The 26,047-nt window shown below is 44.0% G+C and overlaps 11 protein-coding genes across 11 annotated transcripts; 4 read left to right on the top strand and 7 right to left on the bottom strand.

Annotated features, from left to right (window-relative positions):
• Nucleotides 1-4,019: 4,019 nt before the first annotated feature.
• DFJ58DRAFT_619763 (uncharacterized protein) lies at nucleotides 4,020-4,584 on the top strand (the record flags this gene model as incomplete). The annotated part of the gene is made up of 2 exons (XM_041381023.1): nucleotides 4,020-4,191; nucleotides 4,271-4,584. Coding segments are annotated over 2 exons (486 nt in total), but the record flags the coding sequence as incomplete, so codon positions are not given.
• A 2,979-nt stretch (nucleotides 4,585-7,563) lies between these two features.
• DFJ58DRAFT_656519 (uncharacterized protein) lies at nucleotides 7,564-7,833 on the bottom strand (the record flags this gene model as incomplete). Its single annotated transcript, XM_041381912.1, has 1 exon — nucleotides 7,564-7,833. A coding segment is annotated over one exon (270 nt), but the record flags the coding sequence as incomplete, so codon positions are not given.
• Nucleotides 7,834-8,412: 579 nt separating this feature from the next.
• On the bottom strand, nucleotides 8,413-9,007 carry DFJ58DRAFT_656529 (uncharacterized protein; the record flags this gene model as incomplete). Its single annotated transcript, XM_041381914.1, has 2 exons — nucleotides 8,413-8,750; nucleotides 8,842-9,007. Coding segments are annotated over 2 exons (504 nt in total), but the record flags the coding sequence as incomplete, so codon positions are not given.
• Nucleotides 9,008-9,793: 786 nt separating this feature from the next.
• DFJ58DRAFT_656589 (uncharacterized protein) lies at nucleotides 9,794-10,258 on the bottom strand (the record flags this gene model as incomplete). The annotated part of the gene is made up of 1 exon (XM_041381924.1): nucleotides 9,794-10,258. A coding segment is annotated over one exon (465 nt), but the record flags the coding sequence as incomplete, so codon positions are not given.
• Nucleotides 10,259-10,687: 429 nt separating this feature from the next.
• On the bottom strand, nucleotides 10,688-11,065 carry DFJ58DRAFT_725088 (uncharacterized protein; the record flags this gene model as incomplete). Its single annotated transcript, XM_041385179.1, has 2 exons — nucleotides 10,688-10,740; nucleotides 10,792-11,065. The coding sequence occupies 2 exons, from the start codon at nucleotides 11,063-11,065 to the stop codon at nucleotides 10,688-10,690; spliced, it is 327 nt and encodes a 108-aa protein (XP_041246656.1).
• Nucleotides 11,066-11,098: 33 nt separating this feature from the next.
• On the bottom strand, nucleotides 11,099-11,257 carry DFJ58DRAFT_656540 (uncharacterized protein; the record flags this gene model as incomplete). Its single annotated transcript, XM_041381915.1, has 1 exon — nucleotides 11,099-11,257. A coding segment is annotated over one exon (159 nt), but the record flags the coding sequence as incomplete, so codon positions are not given.
• Nucleotides 11,258-11,263: 6 nt separating this feature from the next.
• DFJ58DRAFT_725087 (uncharacterized protein) lies at nucleotides 11,264-11,863 on the bottom strand (the record flags this gene model as incomplete). The annotated part of the gene is made up of 4 exons (XM_041385178.1): nucleotides 11,264-11,419; nucleotides 11,444-11,579; nucleotides 11,652-11,769; nucleotides 11,827-11,863. 4 exons carry the CDS (start codon nucleotides 11,861-11,863, stop codon nucleotides 11,264-11,266), a joined length of 447 nt encoding a protein of 148 aa, XP_041246654.1.
• A 3,120-nt stretch (nucleotides 11,864-14,983) lies between these two features.
• Nucleotides 14,984-17,292, top strand: DFJ58DRAFT_725085 (uncharacterized protein; the record flags this gene model as incomplete). The annotated part of the gene is made up of 10 exons (XM_041385177.1): nucleotides 14,984-15,242; nucleotides 15,300-15,416; nucleotides 15,483-15,572; nucleotides 15,633-16,001; nucleotides 16,056-16,250; nucleotides 16,300-16,488; nucleotides 16,538-16,694; nucleotides 16,744-16,764; nucleotides 16,816-16,879; nucleotides 16,996-17,292. The coding sequence occupies 10 exons, from the start codon at nucleotides 14,984-14,986 to the stop codon at nucleotides 17,290-17,292; spliced, it is 1,758 nt and encodes a 585-aa protein (XP_041246653.1).
• A 3,473-nt stretch (nucleotides 17,293-20,765) lies between these two features.
• DFJ58DRAFT_656496 (uncharacterized protein) lies at nucleotides 20,766-21,433 on the top strand (the record flags this gene model as incomplete). The annotated part of the gene is made up of 2 exons (XM_041381909.1): nucleotides 20,766-20,990; nucleotides 21,023-21,433. Coding segments are annotated over 2 exons (636 nt in total), but the record flags the coding sequence as incomplete, so codon positions are not given.
• A 927-nt stretch (nucleotides 21,434-22,360) lies between these two features.
• On the top strand, nucleotides 22,361-23,659 carry DFJ58DRAFT_839167 (uncharacterized protein; the record flags this gene model as incomplete). Its single annotated transcript, XM_041392499.1, has 9 exons — nucleotides 22,361-22,379; nucleotides 22,609-22,682; nucleotides 22,729-22,797; nucleotides 22,844-23,082; nucleotides 23,190-23,205; nucleotides 23,255-23,279; nucleotides 23,379-23,519; nucleotides 23,575-23,597; nucleotides 23,648-23,659. 9 exons carry the CDS (start codon nucleotides 22,361-22,363, stop codon nucleotides 23,657-23,659), a joined length of 618 nt encoding a protein of 205 aa, XP_041246651.1.
• Nucleotides 23,660-24,520: 861 nt separating this feature from the next.
• Nucleotides 24,521-24,751, bottom strand: DFJ58DRAFT_656570 (uncharacterized protein; the record flags this gene model as incomplete). The annotated part of the gene is made up of 1 exon (XM_041381921.1): nucleotides 24,521-24,751. A coding segment is annotated over one exon (231 nt), but the record flags the coding sequence as incomplete, so codon positions are not given.
• Between the last annotated feature and the right edge of the window lie 1,296 nt (nucleotides 24,752-26,047).

The raw sequence follows: 26,047 nt of genomic DNA, 5'->3' as shown, positions 1-26,047 counted from the left end.
AAGCGCACTCCATCATGCATCATCCAGGAGCATCCATCCATCGTCCAACCAGTTCCTAGGTGTGTCCCTTTTCATTATCAGACCATATTTAGCCTATTACGCTGTGTATTTCGTTATGCACCCTTACTTTACATCACTTTACCTCACTTACATACTTAGAGCGCTCCCTATTCGGCTCCGAGCCCTGGGAGAGCGCTTAGGTAGAACTTACATACTTTCATGTTCGTTTGGACACCTTAGCTTCCTACCTCAGCTTCCTACCACATCTTTCTACCACCATGTACTTGGCAGTTAGTTCCATGCAATGCATGCATCCGTCATCGTCTTAAGGCCCTAGCATCAGTCTAAAGCTAGTGGCAGTATCAGTAGCCATCTATATCCGCGCTTTTCACCATATTATTGTCTCTCTACACTTGTGCGCTGCTCGCACTACCATCCCTGTTCTCCGCGCATTTTTGCCCTTTCGCACTTTCGCCTTCCTGCACTTCGCGCATTTTTCGCGTTTCACTTTCCCGCGCGCGCCTTGAGCGCGTTTCTCGCGCTTACATCGCCCTTTTGTCGCCTTTGATCAGGGTTGATCAGCATCATTTCGTGGATCCTTGCTTTCTTTGCTTCCCTTAAGGGTCGAACATATCGCACGGCATATCAAGACCCAACATAGAGAGTGTTTGCTTGTCATCTGACTTGCGTTCACCTTTGTTGTGTTACCCACAACGTATCATAACCGGGAATGAAGTCTAAGCTAAAGCAGATCAGTAAGTGTAGCGGATCAGTAAGCATAACGGAAGTACAGGATAACCGGTATACCGGTGTAGAGACTCGATCCTGAGTAGCCTCACAATGGCATATATTGCACTGTAGGTCGAGTCTACAATACTATGCATGCAACGCGCGCTACTATACCGCGCTTTCATGCCCCTATAGCGCCTTACGCCTCCGCTTTTCCCGCGCTTAGCGCGCCATTGCTACGCCAGTCTCGCCTCATGACATTCGCATCAGACACGCTCGCATCACACTCCTCTCTCATCACATACCCTCATTGCAACTTCGCTTGTCCACCACATGATGCACTGAGTGGGGACACTCAGAATTTAAGCCCCCAGGAGATGTAGAGACTCGATCCTGAGTAGCCTCACAATGGCATATATTGCACTGTAGGTCGAGTCTACAATACTATGCATGCAACGCGACACTAGCGCGATAAACGCGACGTTCACACGACGTGCGCGACATAGGCGACACTTGCGCGACTTGCGCGCGCTTTAGGCGAATTTTCCCGCGCCTAAGCGCCATAGGGCGCCTGACTTCCCACTGTGTTTTCCCATGTCCAACCAAGTTCCCAGGTATGCATTTCTCCATTTATCATTTATTTCAACATCGTACCATGTTTATTTTCACTTGGTACACATTTTTCATTACACATTTTTTTTTACTTTACACAACACACATTACCACGGACCACCATCATCATAGACAGTCACCATCTCCGAGTTTTTATTATGTTTTGAATAAATCATCGCAAGTGTTAAGACCGTACTCAAGTAGTATCGGATCCGAAGGGCTTCGGCCTCAGCTCGTGCGCTGTGCCCCTTTCCCGAGTCTTGCCCCTTATTTCAGAGAGCTAAAGTATCGCGTATATAGAGTAACGGCCAATCCGGATCGGATCCGGACTAGAAACTAACGGGTGAGGACTGTCCGAAGACAGAGGCGGATATGTAGACTATAGGAATCTATCCTAAGTCTCGGAGTAGACAAGAGTAGCGTACTCAAGTCCGGATGGATAACGGAGGGACTCAGAGTCCAGACGGAATGAGTGCAATCTAAGATGATATTTGAACTGATCTACTACAGCGCATATACAAAGGTTTATATACTACGGATAGCTAATGGAATGATCAATAAGCAAAGGTGCGAGGCTATGTACGAAAGTATAAGCAAAGTCTAAGTGGAGCGTATTGGTAAGTTGGATGGATCACGAATCATGAACCGGGAATGAAGTACAAGTAAAAGCGGATTCGTAAGTGTAGCGGATCAGTAAGCAAAGCGGAAGTAAAGGATAACCGGTATACCGGTGTACAGGAATACCGAAAGGGGATGAACGATAGTTAGAGTTATATGAACAGGAAATGAAATAAGAATCAAAGCGGATCTGTGGACCGGACGACGGATATGTTCATCGGATCTGGATCGGATCCAGATCATCGGATCTGTAACCGGATATATGGTATATGACAGCAAGCCCTAGTAGCAGTTAGCTCTAGTGGCCATATCCGCATCAGTTGTCTTATCAGCATCTCAGTACACGTCTTAACATCTCACTATCGCTCGCATACCGCTTTCACCCAGTTCCGCTTTTCGACGCGCGACTTTCCCGCGCTTCGCGCGCCTATAGCGCCTTTGTTCCCGCGCTTTCGCCTTATCACGCGCTTTGCGCATTCCCCCTAGAGTTGACCAGTGGATATTTGCTTTCTCCGCTTCCCCTAAGGGACGAACATATCGCACTCATATTTTCCTCCCTTCAACAATTATATCAGCTGCACCCTCAGCTGAGTTGAAGATCCTTCACTGGTGTACAGGAATGCCTAAAGGAGATGAACAATAGTTAGAGTTATATGAACAGGACATGAAATAAGGATTAGATCGGATCTGTGGACCAGATGACAGATATGTCCATCAGATCTTCGGATCTTTACCCGGGAATATGGTATATGACAGTCTGCCAGTCCTGGTGTCGTAAGTTCCTTCATCACCACTGGTAAATTCTCTCGGACTTGGTAGATGAGCCCAGCTATGGTTGCTGTCCCAGCTTCATTGACTAGTTGATGGAGACTCATATGAAATTGAAGATGCGACCATGTGGGGACTCCTGCTATCATGATTTGCATTCCTACTTCTTCGTTAGTTAGGCGCAGTGGCAGTATCTCCCATTGATAGTCTAACCCTGTCTCTTCATGATGGCAATCCTTGTCCATCTGGTCGTGAATGCTTTCTTCATGTCTACCCAAGTTGTCTTCTGCATGCTGTCCAGCTTGTTCCACCATGTGTCTGCTATGGATCCTGCAGATAAAAGCATACTGAACACCATTATTTTTCCTCCATCTGTTTTCAGGTCACTGAACAAGATGTAGCATTCTACTTCTTTGAGGAAATTCTGCGTGTTCTCATCGGGTCTTCCATGAAACCAATTGGGTGTGTTGTTAGACATTGCTAACGTCTTTTTGCTGGTGATGGTAATGGTGCTTGGCTTCTAACAGGGGGTTGATTGTAGTCACTGTTGGTTGCATTTTAGTGAACGTGTGTGGTGTTGTCAGCTTGGCCATGGGAATAGGGTCTGTGCTGATTGCGTGTCAAATGTGGGGAGTGTGGTTCATTCTGGATCTGGTGTGCCTTGTAAGGATTCTACGTCCTCCTCGTCATTCTGATCTAACTGTCGCTGGACCTCAGTGGATTCGTATTCTGAGTCTTCTTGATCTGAGCTGTTCCATGCTAACTCTTGAGATCTAAGTTCTGGGTGTCTAATGGGGAGGATTCAGTTGATGTGTTCAAGGAAGAGGCATCAGGGAGGCTAGTTAGGCTTTTTCTTGAGATGAATTGTCCTTTTGCACTTCTTGGTTGCTTTTGGACTTTGGGGGGCATCTTTGACATTGTTTTTTATCGTTCTTTCCAAGACAATAGTAATGGAATGTGTTCTACATGTGTGTGTTGATGTTTGGTCATTGACATTTCCAATGCTGTAACGTTGTATCAACCAATCATTGTTTTTTGGACCAATTTAATGGAATATAAGAATTCTGATGCAGGAAGCAGATATATGCTGATGCAAAGATCAAATCCCACCCTCACCACAATGGAGTGGTTGCTCCAGCTTCAGTGAATGTGCAAGGCACCTGAATGGGATGAAGTCTGTGTCTACTGCCATGCCCTGAATGGCACACTTGGGCTGACTAAGCTACTTGAACCTCCGGAAAACCCCTACCTCTGCAACCCCTTGCCTAGGGGGTGCCCCACTCCAGCGTGATGAAGACATTGAACTTGACGACACCACCATCAACCCGCCAGCGTGGTTATCAGACGAGGCCATCAGAAATGGTATCTGCTTGCAACTTGAAGTGGATTGCTGCTTCAAGGAGGAGGCTCGACTGATGTGCAAGCAGTCTGTTATGCAGGAGTGGATGTTGACAGAGTGGGAGGGTATACAGGATGCCTTGACAAATGCAGGTGGGTGATTGTGACCCTATGTCATGTCTGTTCTTAATTCGCATTGTAGCAGAGGATGTTGTTTTAACTTTCCACCTCACATCATGTGCGGATGGGCTTGTCAACATCTGTGTTGCTTGGCAAAGAAATGTTCAGTGTATCCCATGTGCCTGGTCAGTTGTGGACAGGTGGGGACCTTCAGATGAAGTCTTGCTTCAGGCTACCCATGAACAGGTGCAGCCTTCTTTTCAGGATGAGGATGACCAGAGTGTAGGACCTGGGGAAGAGGATGATGAGGGAGATTTGAATTATGGTGAGATTGGAGATAATGAACTGATGGATGTGATTGAAGACATTGCATTGGTGGATGAGTATAGGTATGATATAGACTCTGATGATGACTTAGATGACATCAAAGATGGTTTTATGCCATCCTCCCCTACTAGATGTCCTGCCAGTTAGTATTGCATATAGATTTTACATAGCTAATTTAATGTTGACCACCATCCTCACAACACCTGGGTCTTTATCTATAGGTGTAAAAGTATCAATGGTCCTTCCCATAAGTGCATGTGGCCTTTCCCATCACAACTTGGTCTTTTCTGTCGTGTCTGGAGCTTCCTGTTTTCTGGTGAGTGGATATAAACCTTTGTTCTGAATTCATGTGCAGTTGCTAAATTTGGTTTAGATTTGTTGGCTAGTTCATATGGTGTCTGTCCTGGAATTGCTCTAGAAGGTACACTTTAGTCAACCACTTCAAAAGACCTCTTAGGTCTAAACATTTGTGGCTAGAAAAGGACCTAGTGGGTGTGCTTTAGGATGGTATTCCCAATAATTTACCCTATATGCCAGGATGTCCCAGACCACACTGGACCAAGTATCTGGGCTATCCCCAGTACCTATTTGTGATCTTTCCCAATCCCATCTGGGATCACTTTAGCATTTCTCTGGGACATCCCTGTGCATCTATTGTGTGGGCTTTCCCATCATAAATAGGAGTGACAGGGGTCCATTTTGAAACATTTTGGGACATTGAAATCTGCAATTTTTACATTGATTGGAGCAAGAAGTAGTAGGTATATATGTGTGTGCATGTCTAACAATTGAACAATTGGATGCCACAATAGCAACGAGAAGATACCTATATTTTCTTAACACAATCACATTGAAGGATTGACATGATGAGACTATACAAAAGTCTACATAGAATTATGGGACATTTTTTAAGCTCCCCATAAGGCAAACTAAGGGAGGAGAATTTCCTCAAAATAATAGTGTTGGCACAAATATTTGGCTGTCCTACTGACCCTCTCTACATCAGCTACAGTACTAATGCAATCAATTTGATGGCCTACTGTGATTACATTGATTGGAGCAAGAAGTAGTAGGTATATATGTGTGTAAATATCTAATATTTGAACAATAGGATTGGACTGTCCTACTGGCTCTCTCTACATCAGCTACTGTACTAATTCAATCAATTTGATGGCCTACTGTGACTTTGACTATGACCTTGTACACTGGTTTGCCAATACCATGTTTTCAACATTTTATCACAGCTATATGAAATGAAATCAAGCTCCAAAAGACTACAGATATATTTTACATCTATTCATTAGCGACATTGTTTCAATGTCATCACCATCTGGGCTGTTGCACCTGGCCTACCATCAGTATCTGGGCTCTCCCGCCTGGCATTCCATGAGTATCTGGGCTTTCCTACCTATGACTTCCTTACCATCTGGGATCTCCCACCTGCCAGGCATTCCATGAGTATCTGGGCTTTCCCACCTATGATCTTCTTGCCATCTGGGCCTTTCCACTTAGCTTTCTATGAGTATCTGGGCTTTCCCACTCATGATTGCCTTACCATCTGGGCTCTCCCACCTGGCCTTCCATCAGTATCTGGGCTTTCCCGCCTGGCCTCCCATCAGTAGCTGGGATTCCAACCTACCATGTCATCACCAACTGTGCTTTCCCACAGTGAAATGAGGAAGCTTTACTTGTGAGTTAGAAGTGAAAAGGGGGGTACTCCAGCCAAGTAACATTAATATTTGTGCAGTGAAATAGGGAAGCTTTACTTGTGAGTTAGAAGAGAAAGGAGAGATACTCTAGCATAGCAAAATTCATATTTGTGCAGTGAAATGGAGAAGCTTTACCTGTGAGTTAGAAGCAAAAGGGGGGATACTCCAGTCAAGCCAAAGTAATATTTGTTGCAGTGAAATAGAGAAGCTTTACTTGTGAGTTAGAAGAGAATGCAGGGATACTCTAGTCAAGCAAAATCAATATTTGTGCAGTGAAATAGGGAAGCTTTACTTGTGAGTTAGATGATAAAGGGGGATGCTCTAGCAAAGCACAATTAAAATTTGATGCGGTGAAATGGAGAAGCTTTACTTGTGAGTTATGTGAGAAAGGGGGGAGACTCTAGCAAAGCACAATTGAAATTTGATGTGATGAAATGGGGAAGCTTTACTTGTGAGTGAGAAGAGGAAGGGGGGTAAGAGTGGCAAAAGTTACAGAGGAATGGAATTTTATGCAGTGAAGTGTATATGTGATGAAATGGGGAAGCTTTATTTGTCAGTTAGAAGAGAAAACAGGATTACAGAGGAATGAAGTTTTTTGTCATATGCAATGAAATGGGAGAGCTTTGATTCTGAGTTATGAGAGGAAGGGGGTATAACCATAGCAAAGGTCACAGTGGAATGAAGTTATGTTATTAAAAAGAATGATGTACACATTTATTATTTGGGAGTCATTCTTGCCCGTCACCTTTCTGGTATCAAGTACCAGTTATGTTTTTACTCATAAGATTTTGATTGTCAACACAGAAGAACAGTCAATTTGTGTAGATCAACTGGTGTACTACAAACTATATCTAACATGTTTTGTTGGGCTGTTTATCACTGGTCATTAATTACATAGTCACCTTCAATATCATGTACCTCATGCCCTCTATACTGATCTGTCAATGCAATATCTTCTAAGACATCCATAAGCTCCCCATCACCACACCCAATGTCTGATTCCCAGTCATCTCCATCCTCCCATACATCATCTTCGTCACCATGGACATCAGGGTACACCACATGTGCTCCATTAGCAAGTTCAGCATGTGATGGCCCCCAGCAGTCAGGCATAGGCCACGCACATGGAATGGGAGGAACCTTCGTCTGCCACCCGAGTACAAGGTCAATGAACTGTTGAGCATGACAATCCAGGTGATAGAGGATTACTTCATTATCACCTTCAAAAGTCAGCATGGAATATTAGTGAGGTGCGACAAACACTTACTTCCATGTGCACAAGCCCTCTGTAGAGCATCCCACTCAATAATGGCCTACTCCTGCAGAGCGCAGCACTCAACCTTCACACGACTTCATTGCACCGGTCAATCTCAAGCAACAGTTTGATCACAGCACGAGTGACCTCATCAGCTAACCAATCAGGGGGTTCCAGCACAACATCATTGAGTCTGATATCCTGCCAAATATCAGCATCAATATTAAGATCAAAGATACCAGTAGGAGAGATAGGGTTAGGTGGTATAGCATTTGAAGGACCGCGGCATTGTCTGATAAGAGCACCAAGATCCGCACATAAGCTGTTGTATGAGGACACAAGTTTTTGTATTGTAGGATTGCATCACTGAATTGCGGCATCGACATGAGAATTAAGCTTGTGCTCTACGACAAGAAAGTACAATCAGTTGAAGTCCATGTGTGCAACTTAGGACATAAGTACCGTTTACAGCTTGCCTGTAAGAGCATTCAAGCTTCTCAATTTCAAACTTATGCTGTCGAAGTCATTCACGGATACGCGTCTTAAGAGCTTGAGCGTCTAAACGGACTTCTAGATATACATTGCGACGTAGTTGGTCTAGATGGGTGCACTGACTAATGCCAAGTCTTGTCTTCTAGCGGCTCAAAGTATCTGCAACTCTTGATTGTTGCGCGCGCTCTTCAATGAGACAAAGGTTGTAGTCAGTATACAAGTATGGATGTCAGGTCTATTATATATACTTTAGAATTAATTTAGTTGCTGATATTGAAACAACTTACTGGAGATTAAGGGTTCCGCTTTTTTGCCAATCATCCAAGCCAAAACAAATCGGACAGCGAGACCTTAGATAGTCACTTGGACATGTTAGTCCCTCGGTCGATGGTGGTGAAAGTGGGCGATGAGTTCCAATGAGATTGGACAAGTGGTCCTCAGCACTCATGCAGAGTACAGAGTACCAATGATAGGCATTACCGAATCAACAACAAAGATTATCCTATAATAATATTGATCCACATGACCAAAACTCAATGCGGGCACTTGACTCACCTTAGTGGTAAGGTGATATCTGTGGCCAGTCAGAAAGACTTTGAGTGTTGCACACCAAGCAGTTGTGTTGGGAGTGATATGCACAAACAAAGTCTTGACAAGTTCCAGCAACTGAAGGTCGACAGCGAGGGAAGGGGCAATAGGTGTGCAGGAAAAGTAACCGCGAGCCAGGAGCTGAAGGGGAGCAGGTGCGCAAGTGCAACAATCAATTTTCAACATGTCAATATCTACAATATTATCAGCCAACTAATAACTCAGGTAATAAGAGAGATTTATGATTGAAGAGTATGCAAGTGATCTCGAGAGTTCTCCGTCGACAAGAGGATTTGCACTGAAAGGCATTAACTTGATCTTGCTGCAGTCCAATTTGATCACGAAGAGAGGTCGATTTGTGCAAGTACACAAGGTATGGAGTGATCAGGGAAGGAATGACTTCGTTTGTCCAGTGCTGCCACTGATTTATCTTCTTTTGGCGGCTGTTCGAACGGGAAGGTGGGTGTGAATTGGCATTAAAGATGTAGTGTAGTGAGTTGTGAAAAGACGAGCTTTCTTCTTGATGCTCTAAAAGATTCCCAGCAGTTGGCGGGGTATCATGCTGGTTAGCAGTATTGGCATCCCCCCAAGGCTGTTGCTGCTGCAACCTTCCTGAATCACTGAGTAATTGTTGTGTGAGGCGTTTTCTTCCGGGAAGTATGAGTAGTGGGGGGGGCTATAGGAAGGTGAAAGTTGCTGGTTTGATGCGGTCACCGCCTCTTCACCATTGAAGAAGTGATGAGTCTGTGCTGTGTATTGTGAGGGGATGGAGTGGATGGCCCAGCGATAGGGATGGATGCAGCCATAACAAGCCAAGCACGAAGTCCGCACTAAGGTTAGTGTCAACACGAAGTCGACTATGAGATAGTTGAAGGCAAGCACGAAGCCCGCACTAAGGTCAGCGTTGACACGAAGTCCCAAGCTTGCGCTGAATACAAAGATAAAGTGAGCGAATATGTCAATGAACCTTTGGAGCAGATGAGAGTTAGCAAATGTGAAGGAAAGAACTCTACCTGTTCATGTACACTCTGTTCTGTGAAACTGAGATGTTAGTGGTATGCGCAAAATAAACATTGATTCCTAAGATAATGTGTTTGACCATGACAAAGTCCACTTAAGACCGAAACTGTATTGGTAACATGTGATGGTATACAAACTATTGACTATTGGGTATATGTTCATTAAATATGTAAAAGTACAATGATTGCAATGGGAAATGGGTGCATGATGTTGAGATCTAGGCGACCAAATACAGTAAATGAGGTACAATAGGTGGACGGCCAGTATTGTTGAAATAAGACTGAACGTAGAAGAGACAGCATTCCTTCATCCCATTCCATATATCGTGCTCATGTCCAGTAGTGTCAAGAGGTTGTTTGAGGGACTCGGGAAAGTGCTCCCACGTTGACAACACCTTGTGGAAACTTTCGAAGTATGGTAAGGCAGCGTCGAAAGATGGTGCATTGAGTCCATTGTTCTCTTTAGGCAAGTCCCTGTTCCAAACTTTCAATGACTTCGATGGGAAGATGCTGCGAAGAAGGTCCATCCTTTCCTTCCTCGCCTCCTTGTCCTTACATGCCTCACGCCCAAGATGTTCGTCCAAGCCGAGAAGTTCATATCGGAAGCTTTGCTTGCAGATTTTGTACATGATTTGGCGTGCAAGATCTGCGGGGAGATTGTCGAGAGTGGAAATGGTGACGTCATTTCTGCATCAAAGAACACTTGTGGGGCCTGCCCACAAGGCCTACAGTACCGTAATGTCCTTTTGGAAGTGTGTAGCAGTAGCCGCTTTCGACTTGCTAGTCTTGCTGGATGTCTGTGTGCTTGAAGGACACTGAGCATGCTGAGATATCAGCAAATTACGCCAGTTCTGGGCACGAGGAAGAGGTCGAGGGCCTTCTTCGTAGACACATTCTAGCCAGCTTGGGTAGCATGCCAGCCAGTTGGCCAGGTGCTTCATTAAGGATTGCAGGGAAAGAACATTGGTGAATAATCCTGGATCGGGAAGCGGGTATCCATCATCCATTTGGTCTCTGGGATGTTTGATACAGAGGAATTCTTTCTTCACTTCCTCCAATGCTATTTTGAAGAAGGAATTCATTGGCAGCATGTAAGGGTGGCTGATGTCAGACTACTTGTCATGGCCAGACACAGCTTTATTCTGACGTGGAGCAGTTGCATCATCTGAGGAATTAATTAGACACGGCAACCATGGAAGAAGAGTGCTGAATTTACATGGCGCAAGGTTGGCCCTCATTTCGGCCTTCCCTTTGTCTACATGAGCCTTCCCTACTGATGACACCCTCGTGACCAGTTCCACTTGGGGTTTTGGAACTGGCAGTGCCTCAAACTTAGAATATGGCTGACGAGCGGCCTCATGACGCCAGCGATTATTGGGACCTTCAATGATGATGTAAAATGGTTGGGCAAAGAGTTTGACAGGATCGTGGTACATGCTGATGACAAGGTTTTTGGGTGGTGTGAACCAAACGACTTTGATGATGTTCATGTTGGAATTGATGAGTCTGGCATCGTGGATAAGCTAAACAGGACCTCCAGCAGTGTGCACCTTCGTGGCAACAGTGACATCTTGAGTAAAACAACCCATCCATTTAGTGTCAACCTTGTGTGTAGTGTTGACAAATTGCATGCAGGGCTCAATGATTTCGTAGTAGTCTAGAACTGCCCAGATATCAAGAAACCGGTGCTAATATTCAGCAACAATTATGATGATGTCGCGCCAGGCCATGGCTTGCTGGAAACGCTCGTATACAGCGCGCATTGCATGTACCCACCCAACAACATGATCCTCCTTATGCATCCTTGCAACCTTGTAACTGGTAACCCACTTGTTGGCCTTCTCCTGCAATCACTTGAGATGGCCAACAATGTCGGTCTTGAGCTGACCAAAGAGACTACTGGGAGTAAGGGGCATGAAGTCACTGGAGAAAGTTGGTCTGAACCACGTGTACATCATGCTTGCGTCATCCATATAGGCTTCCCGGTATGGGATTGCAAAACCCCTAGCATACAAGTCGTTGTACATCTGTGGCCACTGAAAGGGATCCATGGCCCAATAACTGCCATCCGCTCACGCTTGCACTATGTCGGATTCGTGGTCAAAGGGTTGGGGAATGAACTTCATGTTGGGAGTCATGATGACTCGGTGGCCATATGTAGCCACACAGAAAGCATCAGTGGCAGTGAGGTAACCTGGACATCGTCAGTCAAGGACAGTAGAGGTATGAAGATGCCCAAATGCATGGTCACCATTGCGCATGAATGGTTTGAAGACAGGGATCGACATGATAGTAGCTCCAGGAACCGTAATTTCGAGAATAGGGAAACACACAGCGACTTGAAGTCACTGATGATCTAAATGCTACCATGAAGGCAGATAGTAAGATGGTCTTGAGAGATTGGAGATAAATCTGATGATGGTGTGAAGTCAGTAATTATAGCACGAACCAATATAATAGTGAAACTTACCATGAACAACAACAGGAGTGTTGAGCGAGGAAGAGTCTGGTTAGAAACCCGATGTCAGTCATGATAGCGTGATCAAATTAAATCAAGTACTTACCTGTGAAGGCCAACAGCAGTCTTGAACAAAATCTGGATATCAGTAACAGCGTGCAATGAATCAGTGAAGTGAGACAAAATGTTGAAGGTAGTTCTTGTGGCTGAAGACAGTTCTGGCAGTTTAAGATGATTCTAGGTGTGGAAGACAATACTTACTGTGGACAACAATACCAGTTGTGGAATGCAGTTCTGGCTGTGGAAAACAACACTGGCACTTGAAGACAATGGTGGTGGTGGCGGCAGCAAGACAATACTCACAATAGAGGACACAACTGATTGTGGAACACAGTTGTGGCGGTTAGAGACAATGGTGGTGGTAGCAAGGTACTGCCTAGTGGAAGACAAGACTGCTGACCAAAGTCTAAGCAATCAATAGCAGCAAGCAACACAAAGTTGCTGCTCACAGTGCGTCTACCACAAAGGCAGATTGTAGAGGTCGGGGGATGAAGTTGAGTGGCGAGGATGAAGTTGAGAGTGGTGATGAGGAAAGGAGCTTGGCGTGATTCAAAGTGTGAAGTCCCCACTTTGACGGTGTGGGAAAGCCCTTGTACAGTCTTGGAATGCCTAGGTAAAGGCCTGGGAATGCCCATTGTTCAACTTCTGAATTTGGCAATCTTATGAAGTCCAAGTGTTCTAGACACCTAGATACGAGCCTTTCATTGCAAATTCTGTGACTATGTTCTGACTTGTCAGAATTTTCTCATCACCTCCTCATTGTTTGCACCCATCTCCACCTCATTGTTTGCCCTCATCTGCACTTCATTGTTTGCCCCCATGGTCTGAGCTTCATTGCATAGTCTGCCTTCGAGGCAGACCAACTTGACCTGGGTGACTTCATGTCATCCAGCGCTACCTGGCTATCTGACTACGAGTCAGATTGACCTACCTACCTCAACACTTCGCCCATATCCATCCATCCTCTACAAAGGTGCATGTCCAGTAATATTATTCTAATTGATTGTCTACAGGAATTTCGATCAACATCCTCATCGTTTGCCCTTATCTCCACCTCATCGACTAGCCTCATCACATGGTCTGCTTTTGAGGCAGACAAACTTTGTCTGGGTGACTTTCCGCTGTCTGACTACAAGTCAGATTGTCCTTTGTGACTCAAAACTTCACCAATATCCATTCATCTTCTGTGAAGGCGCGTGTCCTGCAATTTTATTCTGATTTATCGTCTGCAGGAATTTTGAATACCTCAAATAATTTGTATTGATTCTACTTACAACAGATAATCATCGGCGCATCCTCCAAGTCTGCATGCCAGATACCTTACTTATGATAAAGTCGGCTCGGCACTTTGGGCATTCTTAATATCAAGTTGTATAGCAGCGTCTTCGTACCCATCCATGCCAAGGAAGGGAGCATGTACATTTTGGAAACAAACGAGAACATAGATCAGCAAACAAACCTTGGCGACGGCGACAGTCACAGACTGACACTACCAGTTTGTGAAGTGGAATAATCCTCTGAAGTTGAATTCAGAGCAGGTGACTACATTTTTATCCGCATTGTGATTATGCAGCTCTGACATGCTCCACGAGTAGCCTATCAGCAAGTGGTCTACATGATGGGCACTCGGCCTATCAACGTCGGCACTGACAATTGAATTCGCTCCAGAAAACATATTCTTCATTGGTGACCAATGTAGCATTTGCTCTAGCTCCTAAACTATGAGATACTGACTACTGTATTGTAGATGCTGTGGACGGGTGACGGAAAGCCATCAGCTGAAAAATCATGACTGATGGGTGTGGTTAGATCAGTGGTGTGGCCTTGACGGCCATCTCGTGAGTGATGAAGTATTCAAGCCAGCTGACTGCCGTACAAGGGTGCATTGTCGGCACCAACGCTACGTATCACGTTTTATCTATTATCTAGCCAATGTCTTTATTCTCCTCTTTGAGTAGAATCATGTGCTCACTGTTGTTTGCAGTGAGCAGCCATTACTGTATTAGGAAAGAGGTGCTAGAATGAAGGTTTCTTATTTGCGCCCTCTCACCCAATCAGAATATTTGGTACAGTGCAATTTTATTTAATCTAAACTATGCGTGTGGTTTCCCTACTGGCTTACAGAGACTGACGTTGCACACCTGAATAGTTCTGACCTCTGGAGTCTTGAATTTCGATACCTATGTATATGGTGATAGACCATCATTTTTTCAAGGAACAGTGACTTCACCCAAGCCCACCTTGACCCCTTCACTGCCTTCGAAATAGCTTTGGCACTTGCGCCATAGCGACAATCATGCATTGAAGAAGTTTCAACATCACTATGTCCATTCACCAGAGAAGCTCATCTTCACCCCATCACCCATTTGGACTCTCATTTGCATAAGCTTCGAAGCTTTCTTAATGTGGACCTTCCGCAATAAGTTAGTATGTGATCCTTTGCGGTGAATATTACATTATTCTAATGAGGTTCTTTCAATGTAACCTCTTTGTTTCGGTGTCGATTGTGTGGATTATAGCTATGGAATATTTCTTTTATTTTTCTTTCTCGATGTGTATCGGGCGCCTTACGATCAGTTAAAATCCACAATGTTCGTGTATTTTTTCCAAAAATCTTTCTTCTTCTGACTTGCAACCAACAAGGTCCCCTATACTCTTCTATCGTCCTGTCAAGACTTCGAGCCTTGAAATTTGGCTGTAAGACTTCATGTTTTATAAGCTGCCTGCTTTTAACATTCGTGTTAAAAGGTCTCCTACACTCTTCTATCATCCTGTGAAGACTTTGAGTCTTGAAATTTAGCTGTAAGACTTCATGTTTTATCAGCTGCCTGCTTTTAATATTCATATTAAAAGCACCCCTTTTCTCAGCCACAAGCCCATCTACGGTTTAATGGCACCCTCCACCAGAAATGCAGCCTGTCGTGGTGCAACCAATACTGGCACTCAAGGCCCCACAGTGCCCACCAGCTCTGTCATGCGCATACGCAGTGGTATTGCTATCAACCCCCCTGCTAAGCAACATGATAAGCGAAAAAGAAGTGCTATCCTTCAGCCCTCTCCTGTTCCGGATGACCGTGACTGGCCAAAACCTCGTCCTCTACCCCGACGTTCCTCGAGCATGACCTTTGAAGACTATGCTCAGTCTCCAGGTATATCATATCTTGTTTAATCTATGGTTGTGAAGGGTGACGGTTGTTACCATGAAGACAACATAGAAGGCAACAGCAACAGCAACAATGATGCTCCTGATGATAATGGTAACGAAGACCATGAATACAAAGATGAGGATGATGATGACTCAGTACATGCAAAGACTTCTCCAGGTATATCATATCTCATTTAATCTACGGTTGTGAAGGCTGACAGTTGTCTCCATGAATATAACATAGAAGGCGATAGCGACAACGACAACGATGCCAAGGATGCCAATGAAGAGCCTGAGGATGGCGAGAATAACGAGGATCTCGAGACTTCACCAGGTATGTACTGTCTTATTTTTCTCTTAATGGGGAGGGCTGATAGTTATCTGTTCTGCGCAGCCAGGAGACTTTGGCCCCAAAGGGTCAAGAAGGCCATCTACAATTTCAATGATGGTCCTCAAACCTCTTCATTGGATAGCAGCTACACTTCTTCCCAGGCAAAATGTGAAGGCCCTGCGACATCTAATCAAGTTTGCACCCAGGAGTCAGATGCAGATGAAAACCTCGACCATGACAGTCCGTCTTCACCACCTACTAAGCGCAGGAAGACGTCTTCAGCAGTCAAAATTACCTTGGCCAACACTTCTCAAAAGACTACTCGCTCAACAACCATTCGCACGAAGCATGCTCGTGCATCTATTTCACATTCAAATGACAACCCCGCTCCAGCCAGTATAGTCTTTGGCCCTACGCCGGACATCGACGCCAGTGAGAATGAAGAAGAACTCTCAGGCCATTTGCAATGAGGCCAGCTATGTCAAGAGGGCATCAATGAAGCTCAGGAACTTGGATGGAAAACAGCAGAAGAAGCTCGGGTGATTGGCGCCAAGTATGGCAAGTCTGCGCACACTATTCTCATTGAGGCTGGCCTGTCTATCAAGCATTCACGAGTAGAGTCTGATTGGAATGCCCACCAATGCTGGTTCATGGATAATCACCCTCGGAAGGACAAAGCATGTCAGTCCCCCTTTCTGTGGTGTAGATGATACTAACTCGAGAGTCTCAGCTATCGTTGACTGGAAAGAACATCAATGCAAACATTATCATGTGATGGGCAAGGAGAATGAACAGTGGAACACAATTTGCAACTATAATGTTACTGGTGGCAATACCAATCAATCACGCACCAAGACCATCTTGTTGATGAGGGAGGACATTGCAAGAAAGGCACATCTACTTCATTTGCACATTCTACGTTACAACTAATGACTCAATGTACTCATCTGCTTATTCTTGCCTTGAAGGAGTTGAGGCCATCGGCTGTATATTTGTTACAACACAACACAAGGCTGCTCGACAGGCGTCCGGCTTTGTCGCAGGCTCTGACTTCATAGTCAAGTTGATTAATGAGCATCAACTGGATGCTTGCACAATTTTAGATTGGGTTGTGACCGCAACGAAGTGTGTCTTATTCTTCTTGACTTTTCCTATCTCCTGATATTGTTCGCAGAGCCAAGGCTACAATATATCCGTGCTGCAGTTTACAGGGGGAGTAGGGGCTTATGAAATTCTACTTTCAAAGCCAAACAAAGCTCCCTGCAATTGTTATAGGAGGATATGGCCAATTATGGTACTTGAGCACACTTGTGAGTACTTAAGCTTGTCTGCATTCAATGATTCACCAGAGTCTACTCAAATAGCGAAGTTTGGGTATTGACCCAAAGCAGTCCAGTGGTGGAAGCTTCTTGACTATGCTTTCTAGTACAAGTTCATGATTAATAATTGGCCTGATGATGTTCCCCCTATCGGTCCCGATTTCAATCCTCACAACTTAAGTTCACAGCACCTCAAGCTACTTGTTGTTCCTTTTATCAAGCACAAAGCACATTCTTATTATGAGGCAGAATTCTGGACTGAAGCTGAGAGCTTGTTGGAGATAGGGAAAAAGAAGTCAAAGGGCAAGCACCGAGGTCAGAAGCGCACTGTGGAAGACGTCATGAGTGAGTTAGATGTCAATGTACCTGAGATCGAGTTCGCAGCTTGGCCAGATGATATGTGATCTCCAGGTTATCATTATATCTTCGTTTTCTGATTTCAATTGTGCAAGAATGTGTCAATCAGCTCAATGACGAAGTGCCGGAGATGTTGTGCTACGCAAGCTGGTCGACTCCACAAAATTCAAGGTATCTGTTCCTGAAGATATATTAGCAGTTCATGAAGCACATCCGAATGGTCACATTGCCTCTATTCAAGACACGCTACCAAGTGATCATGAATCTGCTGTCACTCCGAGCCCCCCGACCTTGCCATCAATTCAACATCGCCCTGCAAAAGAATGTGTGCATCATGTGACTTGAAAAGACTCCAAAGTAAGACATAGTGTGTACATCATTCTATTAAAATATCAATGGAATTTCATGTGTCAGTAAGCATTGATGTAATTGCCTCTGGTATAGGCCCAAAATGACATTATGATTCTTTTTACTGTGTCCTATTCCTCTTGTCACTCACAAGTCAAGCCTATTAACTTGTACCACTCTTGCCCCCCTTTCTCATGTCACTCACAAGTAAAGCTTCCCCATTTCACTGCAACAAATATTAATTTTGCTTTGCTGGAGTATTCCCGCATTCTCTTCTAACTCACAAGTAAAGCTTCTCCATTTCACAGCATAAATATTAATTTTGCTTGGCTGGAGTATCCCCACATTCTCTTCTAACTCATAAGTAAAGCTTCTCCATTTCACTGCACAAAAATTAATTTTGCTTTGCTGGAGTGCCCCCCCTTTTGCTTCTAACTACAAGTAAAGCTTCCCTATTTCACTGGACAAATATTGATTTTGCTTGGCTGAAATCTCCATTCTTTGTAATCTTTTCTGCTCCTGTCCTCCATCACTCAGAAATGTTTGGGTTATCATCAAGCTGAACCTTGGTTCACTCAGTCATGGAAGAGTCGAGTTAATATGGAAAGTATGGGTGGAAAGGCCTAGATACTGATAGAAAGCTAAGTGGGAAAGCCCAGATACTCATGGAATGCCAAGCGGGAGAGCCCAGATGATAAGGAGATCATTGGTGGGAAAGCCCAGATACTCATGGAATGCCATGTGGGAGAGCCCAGATGGTGATTATATGGTAGGTGGGAAAGCCCAGATACTCATTGAATGCCAGGCGGGACAGCCCAGATACTCATGGAAGGCCAGGTGGGAGAGCCCACCAGTTGGTAAGCAGATCATAGATGGGAAAGCCCAGATACCCATGGAAGGCCAGGCGGGAGAGCCCAGATGGTAAGAAGATCATGGATGGGAAAGCCCAGATACTCATGGAATGCCAAGCGGGAGAGCCCAGATGGTAAGGAGATCATGGGTGAGAAAGCCCAGATACTCATGGAAGACCGGGTGGGAGAGCCCAGATACCCATGGAAGGCCAGGCAGGAGAGCCCGGATGATGACCACATTGTAAGTGGGATAGCCCAGATACTGATGGAAGGCTAGGTAGGAGAGTCTGGATGGTGATGACATTGAAACAATGTTGCTACTGAATGGATGTAAAATATGTCTCTGAATTTAATCTTTTGGTATTTTTAATGGACAATATTTTTCTGTAGTCTTTTGGCACTCTATTTCATTTCATGTAGCTGTGATAAAATGTTGAAAAATATGGTATTACCAAATCAGTGTTCAGGGTCATAGTCACAGTAGGCCATCAAATTGATTGCATCAGTACTGTAGCTGATGTAGAGAGGGTCAGTAGGACAGCCAAATATTTGTGCCAACACTATTATTTTGAGGAAATTCTCCTCCCTTAGTTTGCCTTATGGGGAGCTTAAAAAATGTCCCATAATTCTATGTAGACTTTTGTATAGTCTCATCATGTCAATCCTTCAATGTGATTGTGTTAAGAAAATATAGGTATCTTCTCGTTGCTATTGTGGCATCCAATTGTTCAATTGTTAGACATGCACACACATATATACCTACTACTTCTTGCTCCAATCAATGTAAAAATTGCAGATTTCAATGTCCCAAAATGTTTCAAAATGGACCCCTGTCACTCCTATTTATGATGGGAAAGCCCACACAATAGATGCACAGGGATGTCCCAGAGAAATGCTAAAGTGATCCCAGATGGGATTGGGAAAGATCACAAATAGGTACTGGGGATAGCCCAGATACTTGGTCCAGTGTGGTCTGGGACATCCTGGCATATAGGGTAAATTATTGGGAATACCATCCTAAAGCACACCCACTAGGTCCTTTTCTAGCCACAAACATTTAGACCTAAGAGGTCTTTTCAAGTGGTTGACTGAAGTGGTGCTGACCGGAAGCGAGGGCTGTTTGCCTGCAACACTCAATCTGATGATGACAATTATACTGATGGAAGTTCTGCAGATGATGAACATGAATCATCTGCTGAAGCAGAGGTCGTTGAATGCCTGCAAGACGACAGTGACATAGATGCAAAAGTGGGTTTTGGCCCCTCCAGATACAACGTGTGCTAACATATACTCCTAGAATAATGTGTACCCACTTATCACACAATCGGTTGGTTGTTGGAGATTGTTCTAATGTGTTTCCGCTTCCTCTGACATGCGCCTCATTTAGGATGAGGCAACTTGCCACCACATCACTGGGCCTTTGAACATGACAAGATCAAACCAAATCCGTAATCCATACATGCAGGTTGATGAGAACAAAGATGAGGACAAAGCCAGGTTGCAGTTTGCCCTGCAAAGATGGACACCTTTGGTTCCCAGGAAGAAGGTCCTACGGCTAGGAAGAGAGGTCCCTCACAAAAGGAGATGCCTCATGGTAAGCACACTTCCGAATCTTCCCCGATCTAAAAGTCTGATATTATACATCTAGCCGCCTGGAGAACGTTTTGATGAAAGAGAGTTTAATGTCCTGCCTCTTGCCCCATGTAGACGTTTGCCTCTCATTTCTTCTGACTCACAATTTCTGTGCCCAATTCCACAGCTTAGTACCCAGGTATCTTCTGGTTCTGGTCATTTCCGGCCCTTTATATTGACATTGCCATCTGATGATCCATCTGGCGCATCCATTCTCAATATAGAGACCAGTGTCTTGACCTTTGACAACAGTATTTGCAGCAACCAAGGACAATATAATGACTGTTTACGAGTGTCTCAATCATATGGACACAAAATTTGATCATGCTATCGAGAACACTTCAAATGCTGCATGAAGAGGAGGCACATCCAGAGATAATGAAGATCTGTTTGATGAGTATCCCCCCAGGCTGTTCAAGAAAACAGGCCCACGGAAGCATAAGCAAGGTGTCAACCATAGACTTAATGTAAGTTTTCTCAGAAAACAAAATGATGAAAATGCTCACCCCTCGCAGGCTCAGATTCAAAAGCATGTGCGCAAATTGATGCATCACCCTTCAGCCGACTTGCCATGGACAGGCATCACCGAGGCCCACAATCCTGCAGTGAATGCTTTCCAATCAGGTGGCCCTGCTTGCTGCACACCAGAACACTTCAAGACTGACATATGAGGAAATCCTTGATCTCCCTGGAACAAGTCCGCTGCTAAGGTCTTTGCACGAGACTTCATACACCATGATTATATTTGCAAGGACTACGAGCTTGTCCAGGACAAATTTTTGACTCACATAAAGGGTCTGAAGTCGCGTTTAGCACTGGAAACTAAGCAGGAGTCAGCAAGAGAAAGCAAAAGGAAAGCAGTGAGCAAGAGGGAACAAAAGCGGGGGGTAAGCGCCAAACCCAACTTGGGACCAGTCTACTAAGCTCACAACTAATTATCATCCAGCTTTTTGAAATTCACCTCAACACTGTGGCACAGGTTGGAGAGTTGCACCCTCATTTGGATATACTCTCCTATCTCGGAGTTGATGGAATGAGCAGCGATGAATTGGCACATGAAGATGGCAGGCCACAATTCCGTGTCCTACGGAAACCATGGAGGAATGTTGCCTTGACACGGTGGCTCCACATTATAGATGCAATGTATTGCCACAACAAATACAGTCCTGCAAGCAGATCTGTTCGGGGTAATCCTTTCTGTGTGCAGTTTGAATCGACCAGAGTCGGTGGAGGCCGCGCTGTCCCCCGCTTACCTAAGAACACATATGACCCGAGGTGGTTAGAAGGATTGGATTCAAAGGACAAGGAGATACTGGGTGCTGTTGAAGACGAGTATGACTTCTCTCACACACCATGAATTGAGACGTAAGTTTGGCATTTTATTTATATCTTCACTCCAGTTTGACCAATGACTGGTCAGACTCTCCCAGACACCTGCAAGAGCCCATGGGGATAGGCAGTATGTGTAACTCTCAAATATACTTAAACCAGTACTTGTTCTTCCATAACACATTGGCTTGCAGTCAGATGTATTTAGTTTACTCCAACCTGAGTAATGGTTGAATATCATCCTCTATGATTTACCCAAAGACATATGTAAGACTTTTATCTAAGGCTTCTTGTCCGAGGCAGTCTCAGCTTCCAAAATCAATGAACAGTACCAGACATCAGGTTGTGGCAATGCCCACAACATTTTCCTGTTAGACTTGGCCCCTGATCCTTACCATCAGAGAGATTGATTAGAATAAGGGTCACATACATATATAACTGGTGAACATATCTACTACTATCAATTTTCTTGGCAATCGACTAGTTGACATGGACTACGTATGTGGTGGTCCTTGAGTCGGTATAGGAACTATGACCACTGGAATGAAGTGCAATTATACAAATCTCGCACATAGTGAAAAGAACAATAGTGCATCTCTTCTTCATTCTAATGATAAATATCAATGTTTGAACAATTGGAGAGTCTGAAAATCGACTTGAGTCCTGGTGGGCTTTAAATCCTCATATGTTCACCCCAACTGATGGAGTGGGGGACCCCTAGGCGAGGGGTAGAGTAGCAGCCAGGTAGCACCATAGCTTAGTCAGCCACTCAGTGTCCTTCGGGCTTTGTCGTAGAGTAGTGCTCTTCACCACTTCTTGCCTTGCTCACGACACGCAGGCACACAGTCGTGGATACACCACTCCACCAACACAGACAAGCCATATTCATATGTAAGTTCTTTCAAACTATTGATCAAATTCATTTCCAAGTCTTCATATGACGTGTTGCCTCAACATGGCAAACCAGATTAAGAGTATGTGTTACAAGGCATACATGGATTGGTCTCGCTACTGTTTCATACCTTTACTAATGTCTCATAACCATCGACTTCATAACTATGATGCAGGCAATTGCAGCCAAAGTCACGACAATCTCCCTCATAATCACCCTTCAAGCACTCACAGTCAAAGGACTCGTAGAGATAATACAATTGTACTGATCACAACTTGAAGCGATGTTGCCAATTCTGAGTGTTATTGTAGGCATACCCAATGCCCCCACCACCCGCCCGTTCATCTGCCCCCCAACAAACAACCAGTCGTGCGACCATGCTTTTGTGAGTCATCAGTATTGTTCCAGTGTGCAATCTGAACCTACTATAGGCACAATTTGCAGTGGCATCAGCACCACCCGATGGCATATGGGTCATTTATTGGATGCCAATCATGGAGGTAAGCTTATAATTGCACCCAAATACCAACTACCACAATACATTAGGAAATTTTTTCCAACGCTCACAAAGCAGCTGTGGAACGTGTGACAAAACGCTTGATGTCCCCTGGTGTCTACATCCCGCCCATCACAATCAACCCACTAGTGGATGGATTGCTGAGAGACTACTTACGAGTTCATTTGGCTGAACATCACATTAGGGAACCGATGATCACAGAAGAGATGGCAAGGTTCATGGGCATGCCCGTTGGAGAGTTTCTGGACGATGATGATGACGACCACGAGTAGGCTGGGCCTGGGCATGAACTAGCTCACCATTTGATTTAGTATATATTCCAGCCTGACCAGGAATCTACGCAAGAATAGATATATATATATAAATGTTCCCCAGGCGTGTTGTGTCCATTGTCTGTTTTTGAAACTTGCCACTAGAGTTATCCCTTCCATCATATCTAGTCTCAAAATTGCCTTCTCGTAGATTGTAAGTACATTTTTTGGTATCTTATATTGTCCAATACTCAGCAAGGCATGGCCTTGTACTGCTTCAATCCTTGACAAAAACAACACTTGTACCGCCAAGTCACTGTACCTACTTGGAACTTCCTGTTAGGAGTAGTGTTTGCCTGCAATGGTGAGACTGCCATCTGTGGTTCTGGATCCGGAGAGGTTATAATCTTGGAAATGTTTACTGCTGAGCCCCTTCAATCCTTGACTCATGGAGGTACGCAGTAGAGCCATTCAAATAACAAGATTCCCCCACACTGATGTTAATTTAGATTATCTGGTCCAAATCGTAGCTGTGAGTCATGATAGATCTTACTAGTCGTTTCACTATTCATCATTCCACAGACATGCCATTGAGATAAATATGCATTGATTGCCACCGGTTCCATTGGTTGTGGGGGAGAGACTGTAATAAAGCTCTGGCGGGCTAATCGAGGTATGCATACTGAAGTAATATGCCATTTTTATGTGATTTATGTTGGATGACAGATCTCTCATTGGAACACTCTTTGATTGTGTCCTATAACAGAGCAGTGCATTTGGCTGACAAGGAAGACGAGGTGAAACTGATGACATCTTTCTCGGCAGATGCGCTTTGCGCGACACCATGCAGATGAAGTCATGTATTCAGCCATTTTGGTATGTCTAGCATTTATTTGTGCCTTTGTTGTCTTTCCCTTGCCATATTATGGCTATGTGTTCCCGAAAGGTGATGTGAGCATGTAAAATTAATTCTCGTCAAATTGCTGCTAATCCCTCACAGAGATTTCTTTTATGTGGCTCATCTACTCTCAGCAATATCCAGTATTACCTGGTAGTCTTTACAAGATCAGCGTTCAGAGTAGCACTAGTTGGCACAGCTCACATTCTATCCAGTCTTCTCGAAATGATGGCTTCCATGCATGCTTTGTCACACACATTGCCATGGAAGAGCTATAGAGGTGTATCAATACTTGTTGTCCTCATTTATCAATGAATCTCATTTGCAACTGTGTTCCAAACATCATACAATTCATTTAAGTTGACATGTTCTATATAATGTCATAGTAGTTCAATGCTTTGACAGTTTTAAATATTCAAGCACCACTGTAAATGATCGTCTGTCAATACATTTTAATTGCTTGAGTACTCAGCATAAATGATGACACTACACACCTTTTTGATCAAGAAGAATAAATAAATAAATTGTACATACATAGGAACAAATAACCTTTCCTATCACCTTTGTGATCCGTTTGAGGGAAACATAAATATTTTCCAGCTTGTGAGAACATGAGGGCACCCATGAAGGCTATAGGTGGGGCTCACAATGTCACCTGTCTCCCACCAAAGCTTATGGACACACCAGAAAGTACTTTCTGAGAATCCAACACATGTAAGAATATTGTGGAGAGAGAGATGTTGACACTTGTAGAGATTAACAGCAGCAAGTTTGATGTCACAGCTTATTTTTGATACATCAATGATGATTGTTGCAGTGTGAGACAAATACTAAGCTAGATTATTTATTTGTTCTTCTTTCTCAAAAATGTGCGTAGTGTCATTTCCTGTAAACCTAAGAAAACAAACATGTAGGATACTTCAAATTATGTATCATTGGCGGGTGTATTGTGATGCATTGTGATCTTTGCGATCATTGAGGGGGTGAACCTGTGGCCTGCTTTCGTTGAGAAATTTGTGTTCAAGTACATGTATGGATGGATATCAAAAATAACTCCTGATATGATATTATAAAGACTTGCTACCCTTTAATGGTTGTAAGGCTGTCTTCAACTACAAAAGGGGATCGAATCCTGATGGCGTAGTTAGTAGATGTAGAACAAAGTTAGCATGAGGTCAGAAATACAAGGTGTTTTTGGATAGAGTCTTTGTATGGGAAGTTCTGTTTGATGTGAGCAGGGAATCAGTGTCTAGGATTCTGCTAAGGTATGAGTGTACATGGGTGGTTAGGGGCCTAAAGGACTTAGGGTCCTTACCTGATGCTCTAGTTTGTGGTGATGGATAAAACATATAAAAGTTTTGCTCTGCAACAGTGCAAAGAAATAATCTGCAGTCCTCATATCCTCTCATGTGAGGGACAGCCAATCCTAATGAGCTTCCTGTGCAAGAGAATGCAGTAATTTTTGTGGTCCTCCCCATGGGAGGAACTTCCAATTGTGATCTATAATAGAAATGGTTGGAAGGATCTCATTGATGCTTTATTGATTTTCCTTTCATGATATTGAGACAATTGTATCATATTATAATATTAGTGTTAGATGTAGATGGCAACATGGAATCTCAAATGTTGAAGACAAATACGGACTTCCACAAAATCTGAGCGAGAGTCGTGGTGAGATAGTGACCTTGCTTTCCCATCTGACATTTGCAGTTTGACAACATTGTCCAAAATGAGAAAACTTCTGCATGTCTTGCTCACAAGTCACTACACTACTACTGATTGTTTTTGTGTCTTTTCAGAATCTCATCAAGAGAGGCACTGGTACAGTGACTCTGAATCTTCCACCCTGCTTGCCTACTTTCTACAATGATTAGTGGTACCGTCCACAGGTCTCTGCTCTACACACTTGCCCTCCCATTTATTCCTAAGGATAACACCCATTTTCACAATTGACAGCTCCTCAATCATCAACCTCATGATCTGATTGCCCTCTCACCACCTGTTAGCACTACTTTTAATTGACTGTCAAAATTCTATGACATTACTGTCAACATTACTGTCAATGTCAACTGTTAAAGTGTTAA

This window comes from Suillus subalutaceus (genome assembly GCF_016647625.1).
Source record: "Suillus subalutaceus strain FC151 chromosome Unknown DFJ58scaffold_24, whole genome shotgun sequence".
Lineage (NCBI taxonomy): Eukaryota > Fungi > Basidiomycota > Agaricomycetes > Boletales > Suillaceae > Suillus > Suillus subalutaceus.
Note: the sequence above shows the minus strand (reverse complement) of the source record. Positions and strands in the feature narration are given on the sequence as shown.